The 24,602-nt window shown below is 51.2% G+C and overlaps 1 protein-coding gene across 1 annotated transcript; it reads left to right on the forward strand.

The window, feature by feature from the left end:
* Window positions 1-1,439: 1,439 nt before the first annotated feature.
* LEXM (lymphocyte expansion molecule) lies at window positions 1,440-19,520 on the forward strand. The gene is given in 11 exon segments (XM_054398859.1): window positions 1,440-1,483; window positions 9,761-9,869; window positions 9,871-9,888; window positions 11,406-11,510; window positions 11,616-11,732; window positions 11,898-12,035; window positions 12,129-12,269; window positions 13,008-13,145; window positions 13,388-13,540; window positions 17,785-17,915; window positions 19,418-19,520. Coding segments are annotated over 11 exon segments (1,197 nt in total).
* Window positions 19,521-24,602: the final 5,082 nt, after the last annotated feature.

A 24,602-nucleotide genomic window follows, 5' to 3' on the forward strand; every position in this document is an offset into this window, starting at 1 on the left:
AGGGAAGAGCAGCAAGATGTCTGCCCTTTTTATAGGCTTGCTGGACAGGAAGGGGAAGTGGAATAGACCACCTCTGAGTCAGGGGACCACCTTCTCCCAGCAGGGGAAGGGCCAAGCCCTCCCCAGATTAAATTTCTTTTGTCCACCTGTGGCTGGGTTCTTCTCAGCCCCATCCAGGATGGGTGTGCCCCAGCACAGTCCACCCCTCTATTTCACTTCCACTTTCCTGTCACAGTTTCTTTATCCAGTCATGAGTTGTGGTATTAGAGTTCATGTTGTGAGTCCCTCTTTATCCCAGCTGTGTCTCTCTCTCTCTCAGGGCAGTCTCTCTTTATCCTGGTTGTGTCTCTCTCTCTCTCTCAGGGCAGTCTCTCTCTCTGGTGCCAGTTGATGCAGGTGGTGTTTGAGCTGGGCAGGAACGTGGAGAAGAATAAGAGAGAACAGGAAACCATCTTCACCTCTGAAGGGGAGTCAGGAACAGTCTATTGTTGCATAGGAAGCAGGAGCAGGTGTAGGCGAGATGATGCATAAGTCCTTTTGAGCTGATGCTTGTGTGGGGTGGGTTCATGCTGGATCCTGGACGCCAGGTTGTTATCAAACTAGGAGAGAAAACTTACAACAACTTATAACTATTATACAGTGATTACATTACATTAATTGGTGTTACCTTCAGAGGCTATACCTTTTCAGCCAACGTCACGTTTCGTTGTGGCACACACTGAATATCCCCAGTCTCTAGCATGACCCAGTATGTGTGACCAGGCCCCTCAGCAGAGACCACCCCTCGGGTTGGTTTGCCCCCACCAACAGCAGGGAAAACCCATACTGATTTTCCTAGTAGGTTTTTCTCATTGATCACAGGAACTCCATCTCCATCCACTGTTTGCAGCAGGTTGGACTGGGCAGGACCAGCTCGGTTTACAGACCCTCTGCTATTGACTAACCAAGTGGCCTGAGCTAGGTGTCTTTCCCAGTTCCTAAAGGTTCCACCCCCCATGGCTTTTAGGGTGGTCTTCAACAAGCCATTGTAGCGTTCAACCTTCCCTGCAGCTGGTGCATGATATGGGATATGGTAAATCCATTCAATCCCATGTTCCTTTGCCCAGTCCCTTGTGAGATGGTTCTTGAAGTGGGTTCCATTGTCCGACTCGATCCTCTCTGGGGTGCCGTGTCTCCACAGGACGTGTCTCTCCAGGCCCAGGATGGTGTTGCGGGCAGTGGCATGAGGTACTGGGTAGGTTTCCAGCCACCCTGTACTTGCCTCCACCATGGTCAGTATGTACTGCTTGCCACTGTGAGATCGAGGAAGGGTGATGTAGTCGATCTGCCAGGCCTCTCCGTACTTATACTTTGACCATCTCCCCCCATACCATAAAGGCTTCATGCGCTTAGCCTGCTTTATGGCAGCACAGATGTCACACTCATGAATAACCTGGGAGATGGCTTCCATGGATATGTCCACTGACCTGTCCCGAGCCCACCGGTATGTGGCATCTCTCCCTTGGTGACCTGAAGTGTCATGGGCCCAGCGAGCTAGGAATAGCTCACCCTTGTGTTCCCAGTCCAAGTCTATCTGGGAGATTTTAGCAGCCAGATCTGCTTGGTGGTTGTGCTGGTGTTCCTCAGTGGCTCTGCTTTTGGGAATGTGTGCATCGATGTGCCGTACCTTTATTGGCAGCTTGTCCAGATGGGCAGCAATGTCTTGCCACAGGTCTGCGGCCCAGATAGCCTTTCCTTTCCTCTGCCATCCGTTCTTCTTCCATTCCTTCAGCCACCCCCATAAGGCATTTGCCACCATCCAGGAGTCAGTATATAGGTAAAGCACCGGCCAGTTCTCCCGTTTTGCTATATCCAGGGCCAGCTGGACAGCTTTTACCTCTGCATACTGACTGGATTCGCCTTCTCCGTCCCTTGCTTCTGCCACTTGCCTTGTTGGGCTCCAGACAGCTGCCTTCCATCTCCGCTTGCTCCCTACAAGACGGCAAGATCCATCTGTGAATAGAGCATAGCCCTTTTCATTATCAGGGAGGTCATTATATGGGGGAGCTTCCTCAGCACGGGTCACTGTCTTCTCTGGTGGCATCCCAAAGTCAGCACCCTCTGGCCAGTTGGTGATCACTTCTACTATGCCAGGGCGTTCAAAGTTCCCCATTCGAGCTCGCTGAGTTATCAGGGCCATCCATTTACTCCAGGTGGCATCTGTGGCATGATGTGGGGTTGAGCCCCTCCCTTTAAACATCCAAGTCAGGACTGGAAGCCTTGGAGCTAAAAGGAGTGGTGACTCGGTCCCAATTACCTCAGAAGCAGCTCGGACTCCCTCATAGGCAGCTAGGATCTCCTTTTCTGTTGCAGTGTAGTTGGCCTCAGAACCTTTGTACCCCTTACTCCAGAAACCTAGGGGCCTGCCCCTTGTCTCACCAGGAGCTTTCTGCCACAAACTCCATGTAGGACCACTCTCACCAGCCGCAGTATACAGCACATTCTTGATCTCTGGCCCAGTTCGAACAGGTCCCAGAGCCATAGCATGGACCACTTCTCGTTTTATCTGGTCAAATGCTACCTGTTGCTCAGATCCCCACACAAAACTATTTTTCTTCCGTGTTACATGGAAGAGGGGTTTCACTATTTGACTGTACCCGGGAATGTGCATTTTCCAGAAGCCCACAAGCCCCAAGAAGGATTGTGTCTCTTTCTTACTAGTGGGTTGCACCATAGTGGCTACCTTATTCACCACATCCTGAGGGATGTGGCGACGGCCATCTTGCCATCGAACTCCCAGAAACTGGATCTCTCTGGCAGGCCCTTTTACCTTGCTTCTCTTTATGGCAAAGCCAGCCTCCAACAGGATATCGATTATCCTCTTACCCTTCTGATAGACCTCCTCTGCTGTCTCACCCCATACAATGATGTCATCAATGAACTGCAGGTGCTCAGGGGCTCCACCCTTCTCCAGTGCAGTTTGGATCACTTCATGGCAGATGGTAGAACTGTGTTTCCACCCCTGGGGGAGACGATTCCATTGATATTGGACACCTCTCCAGGTGAAAGCAAACTGTGGCCTACATTCTTCTGCAATGGGAATGGAGAAGAAAGCATTAGCAATGTCTGTTGTGGCATACCACTTGGCCGCCTTCGATTCCAGTTCGTACTGGAGCTCCAACGTCTGGCACAGCAGCACTCATCGGAGGAGTCACTTCATTCAGGCCACGGTAGTCCACAGTCAATCTCCATTCCCCGTTTGCCTTCCCCACTGGCCATATTGGGCTGTTGAAAGGTGAATGAGCTTTGCTGATTACCTTCTGGCTCTCCAGTCGTCGAATCAGTTGATGTATGGGGTGCAGAGAGTCTCGGTTGGTCCTGTATTGCCTGCGATGCACTATGCGAGAAGCAATTGGTAACTTCAAATCCTGCACCTTATGGCTGCCAACTACGGAGGAGTCATCTGACAGCTCAGGCATGGCAGACAGCTGTTCCTGTCTGCAGTCCCTACAGCTGCTACCCCAAATGCCCACTTGTGCTCCTTAGGGTCCTTAAAACATCCCTCCCGCAGAAAGTCAATGCCAAGAATGCAAGGTGCATCTGGACCAGTCACTATGGTGTGTTTTCCCCACTCATTCCCAGTAAGGCTTATCTCAGCCTGCAGTACAGTCAGATCTTGTGAGCCCCTTGTGACCCCTTGAATGGTTATGGGCTTGGTTCCTCTGTAGCTTGATGGTATTAGGGTGCATTGGGCCCCTGTGTCCACCAGAGCTCGGTACTTCAGGGCTTCTGAAGTGCCAGGCCATTTCACAAACACATCCCACTCTGTTGTCCCTGACCTCCACCTGGCTGGAGGCAGGGCACCTCTAATGCTGGCGGCGATGCCCACATTTGTCACAGGGCCCTGTGTTACTGGGAGAAGGGTCTCTTGAACGGGAGGAACCACCCTGGAAAACTGGGTGTGATGGTTTGCAACTGTCTTTTTAATTTTTTCCTTGCAAAGTTCAAAACAGAAAAGTGAAAGATTGTAAATAAGTCACTATTGGGTGTAAGAAAGCAAAATAACGATTGTTCTAAACACTTCCATTGGATAGATAGAAATGTTTAAGAACTATTACCCAAAACAAAGTGGGCACTCTGCACATTCTGTGTTCTGCAGTGGGGGCAGTTGCTGGGCTGTCTGTCTGCTGTTTCTTCTTCTCTTCTGGCTGAAGATAACACGTACTGACCTTGGCAGCTAAGTTAACAACTTTCTGCTTAACTAACTCTGCTTCTCTGTCCAGGGGGGCCTGGGGGGAAGCTCCTGGGAGAGAGAGAGGCCCCTTTGGAAGGGTCCCCTTTGGGGGGAAGCAAAGGGAGATTGGTTGTGCTTTTCCGTTGATTGTATATATTTGTAAATGTTGTGAATTTTGTATATTTGTACATATTCATTGCATTTCATCGTAGATTTTAGACTCTGCTTGTAAATACAGCTTTTCATTTGCTTCCAGACTGAGCTAGCCTGGTTATTGTCGGTGGGGGAGGGAATTTCAGCTCACACCGACACACTGGGGCTGCCCTTCTCCTGGGCGAGTTATTCCCATTGGGGCCACCTTGCAGTTCCCGTACTCTGGCCCAGAGTGCAGAGGTGGGTTGGCCATCCCAGCGGTTCATGTTTTCCCCATGGTCACAGAGAGCTCTCCACAGAGCCACCCTTGACATCCCCTGATTATCTTGGGGTGATCTCCTAGGGGGAGGAGAATGACGTTTATTCCTGATGGCTGAAACATGGATCCATTCTGATGGATAAGGTGAAGGGGAAGAAAAGGTGTCATCCCCTTCCTTCAGTTCAGGCTTGGAGGCCTTAATCTCTTTGATGATGTCTTTAGTCATAGCCTCTATGGCTGAGATTACGGGCCTGTGACTGACACTGTCCTCATATTCCCTCAGGTCACTAGCAAACTCACCCACAGTTTTAGGGCTTCCATCCTGTCCAGTCAGAAGCATCCCTCCTAGTGTGTGTGCATATCTTTGAGGGGCACCCTGGGTGAGTTTCTTTACTAAGGACCGTTTCATGGACACCTGATCTGGGTCCAAGGGGAGCTGGCCATTTCCATAGATGATCTCCAGCACAGCCATCTGTCTCAGGTACCGAATGCCCTGTTCCATAGCCGTCCATTTAATTGGGGCCCAAGGCAAATCCTCTCTGGTAGGGTACCTGCGCTTTATAGCATTAGTAATCCGGGCCCAGAGAGTGTGTGTTCCATCGAGTTTTGCTAATTCTTTATCCAGGCCGGCATCATGAGACAGGGAGCCTAGAAGCTTTGCCTCCCTCTTATCTAGATCTACAGTTTCTGCACCCTCATCCCAACATTTTAGGGTCCAGTTTAGTATTGTCTCACCCTCTCTCCGTGCGTAGTCCAGACGAGTTTGCCTTAATTCTTTTCTGGACAGAGATGTGATGGTTATGATCTCCTGATCTGAGTCCTCTCCATCTGCTGGTGGGTTCTGAGATGTGCTGGGTCCTGCTGAGGTGCCTTCTTCACCATCCATATTTGGAGCTGATTTTTGCATCTTTTTCCTGCGTGTGGTAACCGGTGCTAGGGAAACTACAGGTGGAAGAGCATCAGGGGTTATGTGTGAAGCTGTTGGTGGGGGGTGAAACCCGCGGGGCTGGGCCTCAGGTTTGGCCAGCCTCCATCGGGCTGGACAGCATTCACAGCAGCCAGACCCCTCCCTCCTGTTTTCATAAACATTATCACAGTGCCTGCAGTGCTTACAGCTCTCCGCCTTTGGGCCATTAAGGCTTACAAAAGAATTCCCTAAACCGATTGTCCCTCCACAGATAGCTCTTAATGGGTTGGGGCACCCCCTTCCCCACATGGCCAGAGCGAGTATTGATTATCAAGATTACATTTAAGCCTACAGAGCATATTTTTACATAGTCCCATTCTCCTTCAGCAATAGTTTTATCCACACGTTTAGTTTCATAATAGGTTTCAGAGAAATTCTTTATGTCAGAAAAGTTTGAGAAGTGCCCACCGCCAGTAAGATTGATGGAATTCAAAAGGTACATGCAAAACTGCATTGGCAGAGTTTTTATCCAGTCAAGCAGCATCTCTATAATTAACCAAAGCACACGGTAAGTCAGTAGATTATACACATGCGTCCAAAAGATCCAGCCAACAGCCCATCCAAAAACTTGAACCATAAGAATCTGTAAAATTACCATCTCTACTTCCAAACCCTTCTTTCCCAATCAGGTGTTATTTTCAAGCAAAAGAAAAAATATTATTTCCCAAGCCTCACATTGGAAGCGCCAAAAAGAAATATTGTGGTAGTTTGAGCTCTGAGTTTAGGAGCTCAAATGATAATAGATATAAATTCCTCCCCCTGCCCCTCTCCCTTTTTTCTCAGCAGGGTGGAGAGGGAGAAGAAAGAAAAAAAGAAAAAAAAAAAGGGGTAGGGGAAAGAAAAAGAAAAAAAAAATTCGTGAAAGAAATATTCTGGAGTCGGTTTGGAAGTAGGAGGAGAAAATTTTTCTCTTTTCTTTTCACAAAAGGGAAAGGGAATTTTTTTTTTTTTTACATACATAGATATCTCTATATCTATCTCAGTAACGGGGGCGGGGGAGGGTTCACAGGGGTGAGGGATGAGGGTAAGTGGGAAAAAATATATAAAACCAAGCCTGGATGGTCTTGTGTTCCCCTGGATGTCGGTGGATTCAGTTGAGAGAGAGAAAGGGCCCCAGCCACGTGGTCCGGTGCAGGAGACAGTGACAGCAACAGCAGCAGGAAGTCCTCTCGAGCAGACAAGGCAGGAAAAAGGGAAAAGCAGCAAGATGTCTGCCCTTTTTATAGGCTTGCTGGACAGGAAGGGGAAGTGGAATAGACCACCTCTGAGTCAGGGGACCACCTTCTCCCAGCAGGGGAAGGGCCAAGCCCTCCCCAGATTAAATTTCTTTTGTCCACCTGTGGCTGGGTTCTTCTCAGCCCCATCCAGGATGGGTGTGCCCCAGCACAACAGGTTCGTCCTCAGGAACAGAAAATCCTCGAGGTCCCTTTCAGGGTCATTTTTAGCATACATGAGCTTTTTTTTTTTCCCTATCAGGCACTGGGCTCTGTCCCATCCTGGTGCATTCCAGATCTTACAGATACGTCTTCACGTGGATCTGGAGACCTGAGGAAGCTCATCAGCTTGTGCTCATCAGTTGCAGGATGGATAATTAAAGGAGTACAAACCACTACCACACATCAGGTAAGCTCCTTGGCCATGCCAGAGAGCCAGGCCAGCTTGCCAAGCAACTTCAGCGTCCAAAGTGTGACCCAGTGGTTAGCAGTACCTGGAAGGGTGGTGCAAGCCCCTGAGATGTTGCTCATCCTGTTAACCTTGGCCATAAATTTGGCTCCTGGTTATCATGGGGTCCTTGAAAGCAACTGAGCTCTTCCACTCCACCTTCCAGGCTGCCTCAAGTCTTGGGGGCAGCATGCCCTCATGTCTTCAGAAGTTGAACCACTTGGCCATAGGGACATGCCTGAAGAAGGGCTGAGCAATCAAAAGCCTTTTCTTACACCATTTCATCTTTCTCCATCCAATCTGGCAAACCAACATTACCTGGCACCCAGCGACCACCTCCGCACTGCACTTTTCAGCTGCCTGCCTCAAGCTCAAAGGAAAGTTTAAGTGTCTCTAAAGAGCGGGTGTAAGCAGATATTAAAATACTCCACTAGAGGAGGAGATTTCACTTCACTGAGCCTCCTTTTATGAGGAGTTAAATAATCCTGTTTAAATGTAAGGAAGTCAGAATGAGTTCTTATTTTATTTAAAAAGAGGCTTTGAAGAAACCCTCCCCATTCTTCTCTAATTGGAAATCCTCACTAGTGTGCCCTCCTGTTTACAGGGCAAAACCAAGGGATCCAAGAGCATGGTTTTGGTGCTCCTGAGTGATTTAAGAGCACTAAAGTAATTAAATAATCGAGCCAATTCTGTGAGGTGACCCAGCATATAAAACATCGAGCCAATGCTGTGATGTGACTCAGCATCCTATAAACCGTTGCCCAGAGGGACCTGGGGAACTCCCTCAGCAGTTCAGTGCCAGAGTCAGGATCTAGCCCAGATTTGCTGGCTGCCTGGTAGCAACTTCGCTCCCAGACCAGCTGTCACTGGTTTTGTCAGGCAATTACTTCTCCCTACGTGTTTCTCACCACAATTAAATGAGCAACACAAACAGTGGCTGGGAAAAGCCCCGCAGTTGCCTCAGAGGCTGGGAGAGGACAAGTCCCTGTGGGAAGGGGACCAGCCCGCACCTTGGGCACCCATCAAGCTGTGCTGGCCCCCAGTGGGGACCAATCTGTGCCCACAGAATAAACCAGGTTGGAAGAGACCTCCAAGATCACCAAGTCCAACCAGTCACCCAACCCTATCTAATCAGCTAGACCATGGCACTGAATGCCTCATCCAGGCTTTTCTTAAACACCTCCAGGGACCTCAACCCCACCACCTCCCTGGGCAGCACCTTCCAAGGGGCAATCACTTTTTCTGTGAAGACTTCTTTCTAAGATCAAGCCTAAACTTCCCCCTGGCACAGCTTTAGACTGTGTCCTCTTGTTCTGCTGCTGGTTGCCTGGGAGAAGAGACCAACCCCCAGCTGGCTACAACCTCCCTTCAGGTAGCTGTAGACAGAATCACAGAAACATTCAGGTTGGAAAAGACCCTCAGGATCACCAAGTCCAACCAAGAACCCTACTCTACAAGGTTCACCCCTAAACCCCCCAGGCACCACATCCAAATGACTTTTAAACACATCCAGGGTTGGTGACTCAACCACCTCTCTGGGCAGCACATTTCAATCCCTGACCCAGGACCTTCTGTGTGCAAAGCAGATGTGATAACCACTACACACTATGGAACAATAACCACTACACTATGGGACCAATAAGACAGAAATAAGGTCTCCCCTGAGCCTCCTCTTCTCTAGGTTAAACACCCCCAGCTACCTCAGCCTCTCCTCACAGGGCTTGTGCTCCAGACCCCTCAGCAGCCCAGCTGCAGCACGCCTGCTGGCTGAACTGCAGGTCCTGCAGGACCTCCAGCACCATGCTGCACATCCCTCTGGCCATCTGCTGCTTACCCAGAGAGTGGAAGATTTTCCCCAGGTGTTTGAGGGTGAAGGGTTGTCTTTCACCATTTCCATCACCTGGCTGAGCCACAGAAGTGAACCTTGTTCCTGTCAGTGACTTACTGCCTGCTGTGCTGATCAAAGGGACGAACCCATGTTGAACTGATTTGCTGGGGCAGCGTTTTAAGCAGGGAGGATTTGAGGCTGTAGGAAAGCTGCTGTCCAAGGGGAAAGCTGATACCTGTCATGAAATGAGCAGACAGGTCTGAATGCAGGGCTAAGCTGGGGGGTTATGTGCCTGAAAGCATGTCTGTGCTCCTTATTTTTTCCAGCTGTGCTGGGGGAATCTAATAAAGGCACTGCTGTCCCTGTAGCCTTTCACTTACCTGCTCTCCTACTGCTTTGCCAAGGGCTGATTTATGCCATTGGGGCCAAACGTGTGGCCTGGAGGGCTGTGCTCTCTATGTGGCAGGGCTGAGGGTCTCAACTTCCATCTAGAGCCTTCCCCTCTTTGCCCCAGGGGATTTCCAGGAGGAAAAGCACTGAGGTGAATGAAGAAACCAAATCAGTCCCTGGCACAGCAGTGCTGGCTGTAGCACCTTGCCAAAGCAATTGAAGCGGTTGATTTCAGAAAAGCCACAGTCCTGGCTACCTGGGGAGCTGGTGCAAAACATTCCTTTGCAGCAGCATCCCCAGGCCAGGGCTAGGGAAGAGAACTCAGGGCAGGCGAGAGGCCAAGTCATTCAGTGGCCAAACTTCTCTCCATTCCACAGAGGATTTGCAGTTTGGTCTTCGAATCTCAACACAGAGAGGCAGCACATCCTGACTGATCCTCCTGCACAGCAGCACTGGCTCACACACGTAGCCAGCTTCCCTTCAGTGGTGGTACTGCAGCTGCACCACTTCAGGACAATATTTTTATGCCCAGTGGAGTGACAGGTGCAGGGTTTGTCTTAGATTTGCCCCTCAGGAAGTTTCTGGGGCATATACAGTCCCCACACATTCCCTGCACCCAGGCAGCTACCCACGCTGCAGGCACTTCCTGAGTAACCCTCAGGTGCTTCCAGGCAGCTCCTACTGAGCAGGCAACACTCCAGAAAATAAACAACACTGATGAAAACCTAGACATGAAATCAATCAGAAGAATGCACATCATCACCTTAGATTCAGGACTACCTTGGATCAGTGCTGGATGCATCACAGCATGAGTTATAGGTATGTAGGGACCAGCATTGGGTTTTACACAGGTGGGCTGCTGAAACAATCCATTTCTTCTACCTCTATAGTGAGCATTGGAGGAGTTGATGACTTGTTGGAGCAGCAGCAGGCTTGGGCTGAAGACAGACAACCTCTCCTGCTCCTCACTGCCCTGGCTCAGCAGAATCCCATGCAGCCTGCAGTGGGAGGGGGTGACATGGTTGGGACTGGGCAGAAAATCTCACTTTCTGCACCCAGCAGTAGCTCAGGGAACTGGCTTACTCCACTCTGGTTATTCTCATCTGAACATCCACGGGTCTTAAGTGGGCTGGTGAGCCTCCCCTGTGAAGGTCATGGGTGCAGATTGCCTTGCCCAGATCCAACAGTGCTCACAGATGCAGGGAGTGAAGCACCACAGAGAGGACATGAGCACCAGGAGCATCATTTTATTGCCCAAAGTGGGACTGGCAGGTTGGGTAGTTGCCTTAAGAATATATATATATTTCTTTTTGCAGCTTAGGGATAATTTGTCTCTATGAAAGCCTGGATCAAGCCCTGAATATATTGCTTTAGCCAGGCTGGGAGCCTCCCTTACAACCAGGATCCCTGCCTCAACCCTGCTGTCTGCTGTCCCTGTCTGCTCCTGGGAGAGGAGGTTCCCTGGGACACTGGAATGCTGGGTGCCATGGTGATGGCTGCCATAGTGAGGGCTGCCACCATCCACTCAGCTCTTGGGGACCAGAGCTGCCATCCTGGGGACATGGACAGCCAGGTGAGGTCACTGGCCAGGCTTGCCTGGATGTGTGGGGGGAGCCAGACTTACTGGCATAGCTCTCCTCCCCACTCACATTGTCTGTGCCCCCTGGGAAGCAGCTTCTTCTTTTCCTCATGATGGTCCAGAACACCCAGCTCAGGCTGGGAGCACCCCAGGGGGGGAGTGTGGGACATGGGCTGCTCACGTTGGAGCTCACTGGTGCCTTCCTGGTGCTCATCAGGCACAGAGCCTGGAGGAGCAGGATGTGGAGCAGCAGATCCCCGTGTCCTACTGCCTCCTCAACCAGCTGCAGAGCCAGAGCTGGCTGAGGTCCGGTCCCAGCGCTGCAGATGGCAATGTCCTGGCTCTGCCTTGCAGGGAAAAGCATCAGACTCTGGGTGGCCCAGGGAGCAGAGAGCCTTCTCGCTTAGCCAGCTGCCCCTTTTCCAGTTCAGGGAGACAAAGAGGAAGCTTAAACGCCAGGTAAGAGCTGGGTTTGAGCTGCCCTCTGTGCACATCTTCTGAGGCTGAGAGGAGCAGGCAGCGCTGCCCAGCCCTAGCCTCACCCTCCCTGCTCTCCTCCTGCAGCAGGAAAGGCTGGGCGCAGGGACCCTCAACATCAGGGACTTTCTGCAGGAGACTCGTCCCTGCAGCCTCCGGGGCATCTGTGAGACGAGGGAGCCACGCTTCAGGGATGGCCGCAGGGTAGCTCACACCTGGCCATAGGGATGCTGGGGAGCAGGGCTGGGCTCGGGGCTGATACCTCTGGAGAACCAGCCCTTTGTAAGGCTTAAGAGCTGCCGTGGGTGCCAGGCTGGGGACTGTCCCCCCTTGCCGAGGCTCCCCACGGCCACCCCACCTCTCCCACAGGACTGCTTCCCCGGCCCGGGCACGTACGGCCCCCGGGGGAGCCCCTACGTCAGCCTGGAGGAGAGAGCCAAGCGCTCTGCCGGCACACGGGGGCTGATGGACAGCAGGATGCCCAAGTGTGCCCTGCCAGCAGCCACGGTGAGTCCTGCCCTTTGCCCTGGGGACACGCCGGGGGGTGGCCCTGTCCCCCGCTGAGCGCAGTCCCCGCTGCCTTTGTCCCCATGCCTGCAGGGCAGCGGCCTGGGACCTGGCACCTACCACCTGCGCGGCAGCATCGAGGAGGGGCTGCGGCGGGCGTGCAGTTTCGGCCTCCACAAGGGCTCCTTGGGGGACAAGCCCAAGCCTGCCAGTGGTGGCCATCAAGCCTCGGAGGTGCGTTGCTCAGAGGCCTTGCAGCTGGACAGGGCATTGCCAACACAGAGTTGTTGTCGGGGTCTGTCCCACTTGGAGTTTGCTCTTTCCCTTGGATCCGGGAAAGCCAGGGGCATGCAGCAGCATCTGGGGAGCAGGAGGGCTGCAGGCACTGTGCAGAAATCACAGAATTACAGAATCAAACAGGTTGGAAGAGACCTCCAAGATCATCAAGTCCAACCAATCACCCAACCCTATCTAATCAACTAGACCATGGTACTAAGTGCCTCATCCAGGCTTTTCTTAAACACCTCCGGGACCTCGACCCCACCACCTCCCTGGGGAGCCCATTCGAATGGCCAATCTCTTTCTGGGAAGAACTTCTTTCTAAGATCAAGCCTAAACTTCCCCCTGGCACAGCTTGAGACTGTGTCCTCTTGTTCTGCTGCTGGTTGCCTGGGAGAAGAGACCAACCCCCAGCTGGCTACAACCTCCCTTCAGGTAGTTGTAGAGAGCAAGAAGGTCTCCCCTGAGCCTCCTCTTCTCCAGGCTAAACACCCCCAGCTCCCTCAGCCTCTCCTCACAGGGTTTGTGCTCCAGACCCCTCCCCAGCCTTGTTGCCCTTCTCTGGACACATTCCAGCATCTCAACATCTTGCTTGGGACAAGATGTTGAGAAGGGACATCTTGGAGGGACAAGGTGACCCAAGAGATTGTCACTGGCTGAGCCTCTCATGCTGTTCTTTGATCCCAGCAGAAGAGAGCCACTGAGCTGGACACTGTCCCAGTGAAGGGTTTGGTGGATGAGCTGATGTCGAATGAGAACAAGAAGAAAGGCTGCTTCAGCACCCTGCCAAGGAGCACAGGATCCCTCATGAAGAGGATCTGCAGGGCCACGGTCAGTGGGGGCAGGGACGGTGCCACTGGTCGGTGACAAGAAGTGCAGTGGGCGCCTGGGTGGGGATGCATCAGGCCTTGGATGGATGGATGGATGGATGGATGGATGGATGGATGGATGGATGGATGGATGGACAGACAAATGGATGGATGGATGGGTGGATGGATGAATGGATTGATGGAGGGATGGATGGATTGGTGGCTCTCCAACATTGTGCATCTCTTTTTGCAAGCAAACTGAAGTGTAACAGGTTTCCTTCTGTGCAGTATGCAGTGGGGCCAGGTTCCTACAACCCAAAGCCCATTGGGAGATCAGAGTACTCCAACCAAGCCCCGTTCTGGTCATCTGCCAAGAGATTTGACAGAAAGTCCCATCTCCTCTTCACTGGGAACCAGGTGAGTGAATGGACATGGCAGTGAGAGAGGCACACAAGAATGGTCAGGCTCTGAGCTTCCTCCATGACCATCCCAAATTCTTTACCAGCACCCCTGAAAGAGAGGATGAAACTCTTCTGAGGACCTCTTCAGGAGGTGCTTTTCTCTGCCTGTTGATTATCAAAGAATCACAGAATGTTAGGGGCTGGAAGGGAGCTCAAGAGATTATCCAGTCCAACCCCCTGCCAGAGCAGGATCACCCAGAGCATATCACACAGGAACATATCCAGAAGGGGTTTGAATATCTCCAGAGATGGAGACTCCACAACCTCCCTGAGCAGCCTGTTCCAGTGTTCTGTCACCCTCACAGTGAAATAATTCTTCCTCCTGTTTCCATGGAACTTCCTATGCCTCAAGAAAAAAAACCTGGGTGACTTGGCCAGATCCCCATCCTTTATAGAGGAGGTTCCTTCTCTGGGTGTGCTGTTCTTGCACAGAATGAGTTGCTGAAGAATAAATGGTGAATAAAGTCCCCTGGCCTGCTGTCCTGCCAGGAGAGGGTAAAGGTGGCCTGTGTACAGCAGCATGCTGAGCACATACTGCCTGCAGGCAGGTGAGCTTGGCTGGTGCTGAGCAGAGGAGAGGGAGCTGGAGAGCTGGGCAGAGAGTAACCTGCCCAGCAGAGGTTCAACAAGGATAACTGCAGAGTCTTGCACCTGGGAAGGAAGAATAAACTGCACCAGCACAGGTTAGGAGGTGATCTGCTGGAGAGCAGCCCTAGGGAGAAGGACCTTGGAGTGCTGGTGGATAACAAATTCTGCATGGGACAGCAATGTGCCATTGTGGCCAAGAAGGCCAATGGGATCCTGGGGTGCATTCAGAGGAGTGTGTCCAGCAGCTCCAGGGAGGTTCTCCTCCTCCTCTACTCTACTCTGGTGAGACCTCACCTGGAATATTGCATCCAGTTCTGGGCTCCCTAGTTCAAGAGGGACAGGGATCTGCTGGAGAGAATCCAACAGAGAGCTACCAGGATGACTGAGGGACTGGGGCACTGCCTGATGAGGAGAGGCTCAGAGCCTTGGGGCTGTTTAGTGTGGAGAAAACTGAGAGGGGATTTAATAAATGTTTCTAAATATATGAGGGCTGGGGATCAGGAAGGAAGGGACAGGCTCTGCTCAGTTGCACCCTGGGATAGGACAAGGGGCAATGGATATAAACTACAGCACAGGAGGTTCCACCTCAACATGAGGAGGAACTTCTTCACTGTGAGGGTCCCAGAGCACTGGAACAGGCTCCCCAGAGAGGTTGTGGAGTCTCCTTCTCTGGAGACTTTCAAGACCCAGCTGGATGTGTTCCTGTGTGACCTGCTATGGTGCTGCTCTGGCAGGGGGGTTGGACTCGATGATCTCTGGAGGCCTCTTCCAACCCCTAACATCCTGTGCTCCTGTGAGCTCAGCAGCCACCACATTGTCTCTGCCTGTAGCCTCAGGCCTTTGCTCTTTGTGAAGCATGCTCAGACAACCTTTCCCATTAGTTTTGTTCTGTATCAGCTAAAAGCAAGCAGATGCACTTCATGGGTGAAGGCAGCTGGGTTTGAGCCCTTTCAGGTGCCAGGAGCAACTTGAATCCTCCCAGAGAGTCACCTCCTGCTGCTTGACAGCCAGTTGTTCCTCTAGCAGCATCTGCAGCACGTTGCAGAGCCAGTGCAGGTAGCAGCCCTTCCCTTAGTACCTGTTCCTGGCACTGTGTTCATCTCAGCAGCTTCCCTGTGGAGAACCAGAACAAAGCCTGAAAGGGCTCAAAGCAGCCAGGGAAAGCTTTCGTCTGAAGCAGCCCAGCTTGGTTGGGGAAGAGGAGCAGCCTTTCACATGGCCTTTCTCCTTTATGCAGTGGAGTGGGCAACTTGAAAGAGGTCAAGGATGAAGACATCTTCCTAATTGCTGGGGAACGAACCAGAGTACATCTGAGTGGGGAGGTGGTGACACAGCAGCCCTTCACTACAGCTAGCAGTAGGGGGCTTGGTGAGTGTGCTCCAGCCCACAGAGCTAATGGACTTCTTTATGAACTGCTGGGGTGAGAGCTGCTCCTGGAGGGGACTGGCCAGGTCAGCATCCATTACTGTGTCTTCTCCTCCCTCCCCTGCAAGCCAGGCTCAGTTTGGTGAAGACATGCCACATACTGCTTATGAGCTGCTGAGGTGAGCAGCTCCAGCACTGGCATGATCTGCAATGTAGTGCTCCACCATGGTGCACAGGGCAGCTTCCCAAACCAGGGGAAACTCAGAGAGCTGCCAGGAGCCCGCAGAGGGGAAAAGATCACAGAATCATCCAGGTTGGAAAATACCGTGGAGGTCATCAAGTCCAACCTATCACCCAACACCATCTATTCAACTAAACCATGGCACTGAGTGCCTCATCCAGTCTTATTTTAAACACTTCAAGGGACAGTGACTCCACCACCTCCTTGGGCAGCACCTTCCAATGGCCAATTACTCTTTCTGTGAAAAATCTCTTCCTCACATCCAGCCTAAACCTTCCCTGGCACAACTTGAGACTGTGTCCTCTTGTTCTGCTGCTGGTTGCCTGGGAGAAGAGACCAACCCCCAGCTGGCTACAACCTCCCTTCAGGTAGTTGTAGAGAGCAAAAAGGACTCCCCTGAGCCTCCTCTTCTCCAGGCTAAACACCCCCAGCTCCCTCAGCCTCTCCTCACAGGGTTTGTGCTCCAGACCCCTCCCCAGCTTTGTTGCCCTTCTCTGGACACACATTCCAGCATCTCAACATCTTGCTTGAACTGAGGGGCCCAGAACTGGACTCAGTACTCAAGGTGTGGTCTAACCAGTGCTGAGTACAGGGCAGAATGACTTCCCTGCTCCTGCTGGCCACACTCTTTCTGATGCAGGCCAGGATGCCATTGGCCTTCTTGGCCATCTGGGCACACTGCTGGCTCATGTTCAGATCTTTGCACAGGAGCTAGCAGGGTTCAAGGAAAGCCTTAAACTGGATTTTAAGGGGGAAAGGAATAAATCCAAGAAGGAATAAAGCCTAGGGGTGGCATGCCAGCATTTGAGGGCAGGTGTACTAGTGAGGTCCTTTGGTCTGCCAGCTCAGGGGAGGCAGGGTGTTGTTTTTCTCCCAGTTCAGGGGCCATTGGGTGATGAATGAAGGCATGAACCCCCTTGCTGTATAGCAGCAAGATTCCAGCAATGCAGAGAGCAGAGAAGCTCAGAAGTCTTCTCAGAAGTCCTTTATTGCTGTGTTGCAGAATCCCCAGCATTACAGTCTTAGAGTCCCTTAACAGCAGGAGTTCCAGAAGCCCTTAACAGATGAAGCAGCTGACAGAAGTCCTGAGCATATCCCTCGCAGCATCCCTACACCAAAGCCCTTGCCAGAAGTAGCTAACAGAGGCAGAAGCCCCTAGCAGCCCTAAACCCCCCAGCCCTAAACCCCCCAGTCTACCTTGTATCTTGGAGTGGCTGTTTCTCCCCAGGGAGTCTCCTTCTCTGGAGACTTTCAAAACCCACCTGGATACATTTCTGTGTAGACTATTGTAAGTGATCCTGCTCTGGCTAAGGGGGTTGGACCTGATGATCTCTTGAGGTCCCTTCCAACCTCTGATATACTGTGAGACTGTGATACTGTACTCTTTGTTATCAATCCCTTAACCAGTAAAACCCAGCCACATCCATAAGCTACAATCTTTTCCCAATGAGAGGTGCCAGCATGTCAAGGAGGAGGCTTCTGTAGCATGTTCCAATCACAGGGTGCCAACAGGAGGCTGTTGTTCTTGGCACACATGGAATGTGATTGTTTTGCTCTATGCAGCATGGAATTGGTCAGCTAAGGAACCCTGCACTCTGCACACATCCAGCAGATGCCCTCAGAACAGTGGCTGCAACAGTAGGGGGATGGAGATCCGTATGGGGATGGTTTGATGTTGCACCAAGGGAAGTTTAGAGTGGATATCAGGCACTGAAAGAGTGGTTAATGATTGGAACAGGCTGCCCAGAGTGGTGGTGGTGGTGCCACCAGCCCTGGAGACACATGTGGATGTGGTGCTGAGGGCTATGGTGAAGTTGGCAGCGCTGGGGTGACAGCTGAACTTGATGATCTAAAAGACCTTTTCCAACCTAAACTGTGCTATGATTTTCTTTTATTTTTTTGGCAAGTGAGGGCCTGGCCACATGAAGGCACTTCCTAGTTTTGCCCCACTCACATCCCCAAGGCTTCCTCTGGGTGGGAAAACACAGGAGACCTTCTTCTTCCAGAACCCTGTAGGTGTTGGTCGCTATGACATCAGCAGCCATGAGAAAGCCCTTCAGAAGATGAGGCACCAGGCCCTGTACCCTCATGACGCACAGCAGTACCTCAGCAACTTGAAGCAGGATGCCTACCTGCGGTGAGCCTGGCACCCAAGGGGGTTGAGGGCAGCCTCACCCTGACTTACAGGAAAAAACACCTCAGGGGTGGCTGAGGGAACGTTGCTGGCACCACAGCTGATGTGGGGTGGGATGATGATGTGGTTAAAGCACTGGATCAGGGCTGAGGAACACTCTGCAGGGTTGCATCTGTGGCCAGGGAGGGTTGGTACTGCTGCAGCCTTCCTCTCCCAGCAAGGAGAGGAGATCTTTGTGCCACCCCACAGCACAGGGTTAAGAACTGCTAACTCTCAAGACGTTTCACAGGTGCCAGGTTGGGTGGGGGTGTGTCTTGTGAAATGTGATCTGCCTGCAGCAGGGGTGGAGGCAAACAGCTTCCACCAAGCTAGAGGAAGCAGCCTGGGAGGGAGCAGGGAGGTGGATGGATACTCAGGCTGTCTGGGCTCATTCCCAGTATTGACACTGGGCTGCTCAACAGCCCTGAACAACATCCACCTTCTCAGTGGCTGTGCCTTGGCTTACCCATCTGAGGAAGGCAGATAGCAAGGCTCAGTTTCACCACAAAGGGCTTTGAAGCCCCTGTGAAGCAGCTGGAACTGTACTAATGAGGGACCTCAGGGAGCCCTCTACTCTCACCTTTGCTTGTGGCCAAGATTAGCAAACTGCTGTGGTGGCACCATGGGCTGACAGCTCTGCAAAGGTCTTTCTTGACCTCCAGAGAGTAGTTAGAAATCAGTCTTGGATGAGTGGAACTCGACAGCTTTCAGCAGGGCAGGCAGAAGTTAGCTACCCTGTGGTGGAGAAGGCATAATGGCATCCAGCTTCCAATATTGCCCAGCTTTGCTAACCTTGCACTTTCAGCAGGAATAAAAATCCATCTGAACAGTCAGCAGGCCCTGACATTCAAACACATCTCTCTGATCAAAGAGCTCTACCACCAAAATCACTTCTCAAGCTACAGCCCTGCTTTTAAGGCAATATCTAGGCTTTTAAGAGCTCTGTTCACCAGATGAATCCAGCCAATAACTTGGTCCCACTGAATCATGTCCTGGAGTGAGTCCAGAGGAGGCCACAATGAGGAGCCAAGGGCTGGAGCACCTCTGCTGTGAAGATAGGATGAGGGAGCTGGGGTTGTTCAGGCTGGAAAAGACTCCAGGGGGACCTTAGAGCTCTTTCCAATACCTGAGGGATCCTACAGGAAGGCTGCAGAGGGACTTTTCCTAAGGGTGTCTAGAGACAGAACAAGGGGGAATGGTTTGAAGCTGAGGGAGAGCAGGGTTAGACTGGAGCTTAGGAAGAAGTTCTTCAGTAGGTGGGTGGTGAGACTCTGGAATAGGGTGCCCAGGGGAGGCTGTGGCTGTCTTCTCCCTGGAGGTGTTGAAGGCCAGGTTGGATGAGGCCTTGAGCAGCTGAGTCTAGTTGAGAGGTGTCCCTGCCCATGGTGGGGAGGTTGGAGTAGATGATCTGTGAGGTCCTTTCCAACCTGAGCTATTCTGTGTTGATTCTACCATTCATCCCACAGTGAACGACTCAAGCCTGCTGCTAGAAACAGCTGGAGAGAGCTGATTTCTGCTCAATGCTGTCCAGATACCTCTGAAGAAATCACTGCTGATTTCCAAACCTAAGATGGTGATGGGAAGCCCACATCAGTGAGCAGATGGCAGACATGCCAGCACATGAGATGGGGTGGATGGCTGGCATGCATGCCAAGAGATAGGAAACAACTCAAGTCTTGTTCTGCAGTAATAAAACACTCTTAGGCAAAGAGCAGCCTTAATTTTCTGTTGAGTAATTAATTGTTATCCACCTTAGCCTTTATAGAAGTCACCCACTTGAGAAGGGGATGCCAGATACTGCACAACCTCCAAAGGAAGGTCTGCCAGCATGCACAGCTCATGAAACTCTGCCTTTCAAATGCTGCTTGAAGTTCATAGAGTCACAGAATTGTCAGGGTTGGAAGGGACCCCAAGGATCACCCAGTTCCAACCCCTCTGCCATGGGCAGGGACACCTCACACTACAGCAGGTTGCTCAGAGTCACATCCAGCCTGGCCTTAAAAACCTCCAGGGATGAGGCTTCTACCACCTCCCTGGGCAACGTGTTCCAGTGTCTCACCACCCTCATGAAGAATTTCTTCCTAACATCCAATCCAAATCTACCCATTTCTAGTTTTGCTTCATTCCCCCTAGTCCTATCACTCCCTGACACCCTAAAATGTCCCTCCCCAGCTTTCTTGCAGCCCCCCTTGTGGAAGGCCAGAAGAAGGTCTCCTCAGAGTCTTCTCCTCTCTAGTCTGAACAGCCCCAACTCTCTCAGTCTGTCTGCATAGCAGAGGAGCTCCAGCCCTCTGATCATCCTCATGGCCCTTCTCTGCATACATTCCAGCACCTCCAGATCCTTCTTGTGATAGGGGCTCCAGAACTGGATGCAGTACTCCAGGTGGGGGTCTCACCAGAGTGGAGAGACAATGTTTATAAGCAGCTTGGGGGAACCAGGGTGTATTTGTTGCCATCACTCCAAGTTTTGTAGGATTTTAAAACCTTGAGGCAATGGAGGAGGTGAAATGAAGAGAGCTATGTTAGTGGTAACAAGGGAGGAACATAAAAAGAGTGTGTTAACCTTTAGTGTGCTTAGAGTTAACCTCTCTGAAAGCTCCTGCTAGTCTTTGACCCAGACTGAAATAATTAAATCTAGGTGTAATTACATGCCAGTTGTGGCTGAATAAGTATGCTAATTAATCTAATTGATGGGGAAGGAAATAAAAAACAAACAGGGAGAACTGCAATGCTTGGAGGGAATCTTGATGATTGTTCTAGAGGGGCAAGCAAAGCAGGGAGGTCTCTGAAGGGAGATGCCTGAGCAGTGCTGGACCTGAGTGGAGGCTGCAGGAACAGTGTTGGGGTAACAGGAGAGGGCTGTGAAACAGCTTGGCAGGGCTGGCAAGGGGGTTTGGCAACTCAGCTGCAGCTGCAAGTAGGGCCAAGGCACTTGTCAGCCTGGATTTCAGGAGGAAGCCTGGGAGCTTCTCTCTGTGAAGAAAGCACTGGATGAGGATCCAGCAGTGGTGACCAAGGGAGGGGCAGGAGTACTTCCAGCTAAGCCTACAGAGCTGCTATGAAGGCATTTTTCAAGGGAAGAGAAGATGTGGATGTGGAACTCCTCAGGCTGAAGGAGGAACTGAATCTTCATCCTTGGCTTCTGTGGCTGCTCATTCAAAGCAGGGATTAGATTTATTAGTCTGGGGTGAGAATGGAGCAGCTCTCTGTGTCAACAGCTGTAGCACCTAAATCCAAAATGGGCCTTTGTCTTCCTTGGCCAAGTCAAGGGGTAAGAATGAGGCAAGGGGTGGGGAGAGATCAGGATAATTGGCATCATGAGGGTATGGTGGAGTTGGTGGGGCATAGTTGAAGGGCTAAGGCTAAGCTGTAAGGTCTTTGTATTGTGCAGGTGTCTTGGGGCAGAGGTAAGTGCAGCCTCACAGACTTGAAAAACATTCTCTCAAAGCTGTGTGCAGCAGCAGGGTCCTGCTCTCCCACCTACCCTGTGATGCCTCTGATCACAGAATCAGAGGATGTTAGGGGTTGGAAGGGGCCTCCAGAGATCAAGTCCAACCCCTCTGCCAGAGCAGGATCATAGAATCTAGCACAGGTCACACAGGAATGCATCCAGATGGGTCTTAAAAGTATCCAGAGGAGGAGACTCCACAACCTCTCTGGGGAGCCTGTTCCAGTGCTCTGGGACCCTCCCAGTGAGGAAGTTCCTCCTCATGTTGAGGTGGAACCTCCTGTGCTGTAGTTTACATCCATTGCCCCTTGTGCTATCCCAGGGTGCAACTGAGCAGAGCCTGCCCTTCCTTCCTGACCCCCCGCCCCCAGATATTTAGAAACATTTATTAAATCCCCTTCTTGGCCACAAGGGCACATTGCTGTCCCATGCAGAACTGGTTATCCACCAGCACTCCCAGGTTCTTCTCCCCAGGGCTGCTCTCCAGCAGATCACCTCCTAACCTGTGCTGGTGCAGTTTATTCTTCTTTCCCAGGTGTAGGACTCTGCACTTATCCTTGTTGAACCTCATTAGGTTTCTCTCTGCCCAGTTCTCAGTCTGTCCAAGTCTCACTGAATGGCTGCACAGCCTTCAGGTGTCTCAGCCAAGCCTCGCAGTTTGGTATCACGGGCAAACTTGCTGAGCAGACTCCGTCTGTCTGTCCCCTCACCAATGTCATCAGTGAAGATGTTGGACAGGACTGGACCCAGCACTGATTCCTGGGGACTCCACTAGTTACAGCTCTGCAGCTGGACTTGGCACCATTGGTCACCACTGATCTCTCATCCAGACAGCAGCTTGTAGCAACACTTGTAGCAAGGTGACCACTGGTAGCAACACACTTAAGTGCAAGAAATGATGCAGAGAAGTGCTGAAATCTAAGTAATCAGTCCTGGGTTGTATTAGAAGGGGTGTGGTATTAGAAGGGGGTGGTCAGTAGGTTGAGAGAGGTTCTCCTCCCTCTCTACTCTGCCCTGCTGAGGCCACATCTGGAATATTGTGTCCAGTTCTCGGCCCCTCAGTTCAGGAAGGACCTCAGGGAAGTGCTTGAAAGAGTCCAGCACAGAGCCACAAAAATAATTAAGGGAGTGGAACATCTTCTCTATGAGGTGAGAGTGAGGAAGCTGGGGCTCTTTAGCTTGAAGGAGGCTTAAGGGTGACCTCATTAATGTTTATAAATATGTGAAGGGTGAGTGCCAAGAGGATGGAGCCAGGCTCTGCTGGGTGATGCCCAATGACAGCACAAGGGGCAATGGTGGAAATTGAGGCAAAGGAAGTTCCATGGTGTGGTGGTTTTAAGGTTATGCCTTTAATTTTTTTTTCAGAGTTCAAGCAGAAAAGCAAAAGAATGTAAATAAATCACAATTGGATGTAAGAAAGCAAAATATTGATTATTCTGAACACTTCCATTGGAGAGATAAATATGTTTAAGAGTCAGTACTCAAAACAAAGTACAGCCTGTCTGGTGTTTTTCTGCTGGGCAATCTAGCATTTTTCTTCTGGCTTGGCTTTGGAGATAACATATTCACATACTGACCTTGAAAGCTAAGTTCTAACAACCTCTCTGCTTCTTGTTTTTCTTCTGTCTGCCAGGGGGGTCTGGAGAAGGCAGGGAAGGGGGAGGCAGAGGGACAGCTTTCCTGGTTTTGGCCAGGAGGGTTTTGTGCTGTTTCTGTTCATTGTACCTATCTGTAAATCTTGTAAATACTGTACATTTTGTATATATTCATTGCATTCCATTGCAGGCTGTAGTTGTTGCTTGTAAATACATTTGCTTCCAAACTGAGCTAGTCTGGTGGGGTTAATGTGAGAGGGAAATTTCAGCCCACCATGCTACAACACATGGGAACAGGAGGAAGAATTATTTCCCTGTGAGGGTGACAGAACACTGGAACAGGCTGCCCAGGGGGGTCATGGAGTCTCCCTCTCTGGAGATACTCAACACCTGCCTGGATGAGGTCCTGTGTGATTTGCCTGAGGTGGTCCTGCTCTGGCAGGGGGGTTGGACTGGATGATCACCAGGGGAAGTTTAGGCTGGAGGTGAGGAGAAAGTTCTTCACAGAAAGAGTGATCTGCCATTGGAATGTGCTGCCCAGGGAGATGGTGGACTCACTGTCCCTGGAGGTGCTCAAAAAAGGATTGGACGTGGCACTGGAAGCCATGGTTTAGTTAGCCATAAGGTGCTGGGTGATAGGTTGGACTTGATGATCTCTGAGGTCTTTTCCAACCTTGTTGATTCTATGATGATTCTATGCTCTCTCGAGGTGCCTTCCAGCCCCCAACATTGTGTGGTTGATTGTGTGAACTGAAAGACAGCAGGAGGGCCAGTGTGCTGGGTAGATCTTTATTTGAACAGCCTGTACAACCAAAAATGAAGAGCCACAGCCATTATGCAGGTGTGTGACAGGCACAAGGGACAGCACCCAATCACCTCAAAACAGCGTTTGCCAATAAATTAAGGAGTGGAAAAAACCAAACAAACCCAAAACCAAACCCACAAACAAACACAGTGCATACCTAAAGATCATCAGTACATAAGTGAGAGAAACATGGCCTAAGGAAAGGGATTTGCATATCCTCCAGCTCTTTAACGTTGCCCTTTCAGAGCTAACCCAACCCTCCCGTGCTCTTTGCAGGCTATCTTACCATTGCTGGGCTAAATCATAGCTTTGCCCCAGGGACAGAGAAAGGACTCCTGTGCCACTTCCCTGGCAGGGGCAGGAGGGCAGCTTACACCCCAGGAATCAGTGTTTGCCTTCCCGTGCACCCCAAAGCCTGGCAGGGTGTAGCAGACACCCCTGGATCACTGACACTGACACAGGCTCTGTGCTGGCTGCATCTCCCCTTGGCAGGCTGCTCCTGCTCCCAGGCCCTGGTTGGGGGGTTCTAAGGGGTACCTGATTTGCACACAACTTGCCCAGCACGCATCACTGAGCAACAGGCCAAGCTTCTTCTTGTCACTGCTTTATCATTGGTTTCATCTGGACTATAAACATCCATCTATCAATAAATAAAATCATTGGTTTAGCACTCATACAAAAGTCATGCCTCCCACTGGGAACCGTTGAAAAACTTCTTCCTGTTACCCAAGCCTCAAGAAAATGACTTTCTTCTCCCTCAAGATCAGTAAGGTTTCAAGTAACAATTTTTAAGTGCTGCTTGG

Source organism: Indicator indicator, unplaced genomic scaffold, assembly GCF_027791375.1.
Source record: "Indicator indicator isolate 239-I01 unplaced genomic scaffold, UM_Iind_1.1 iindUn_scaffold_151, whole genome shotgun sequence".
NCBI lineage: Eukaryota > Metazoa > Chordata > Aves > Piciformes > Indicatoridae > Indicator > Indicator indicator.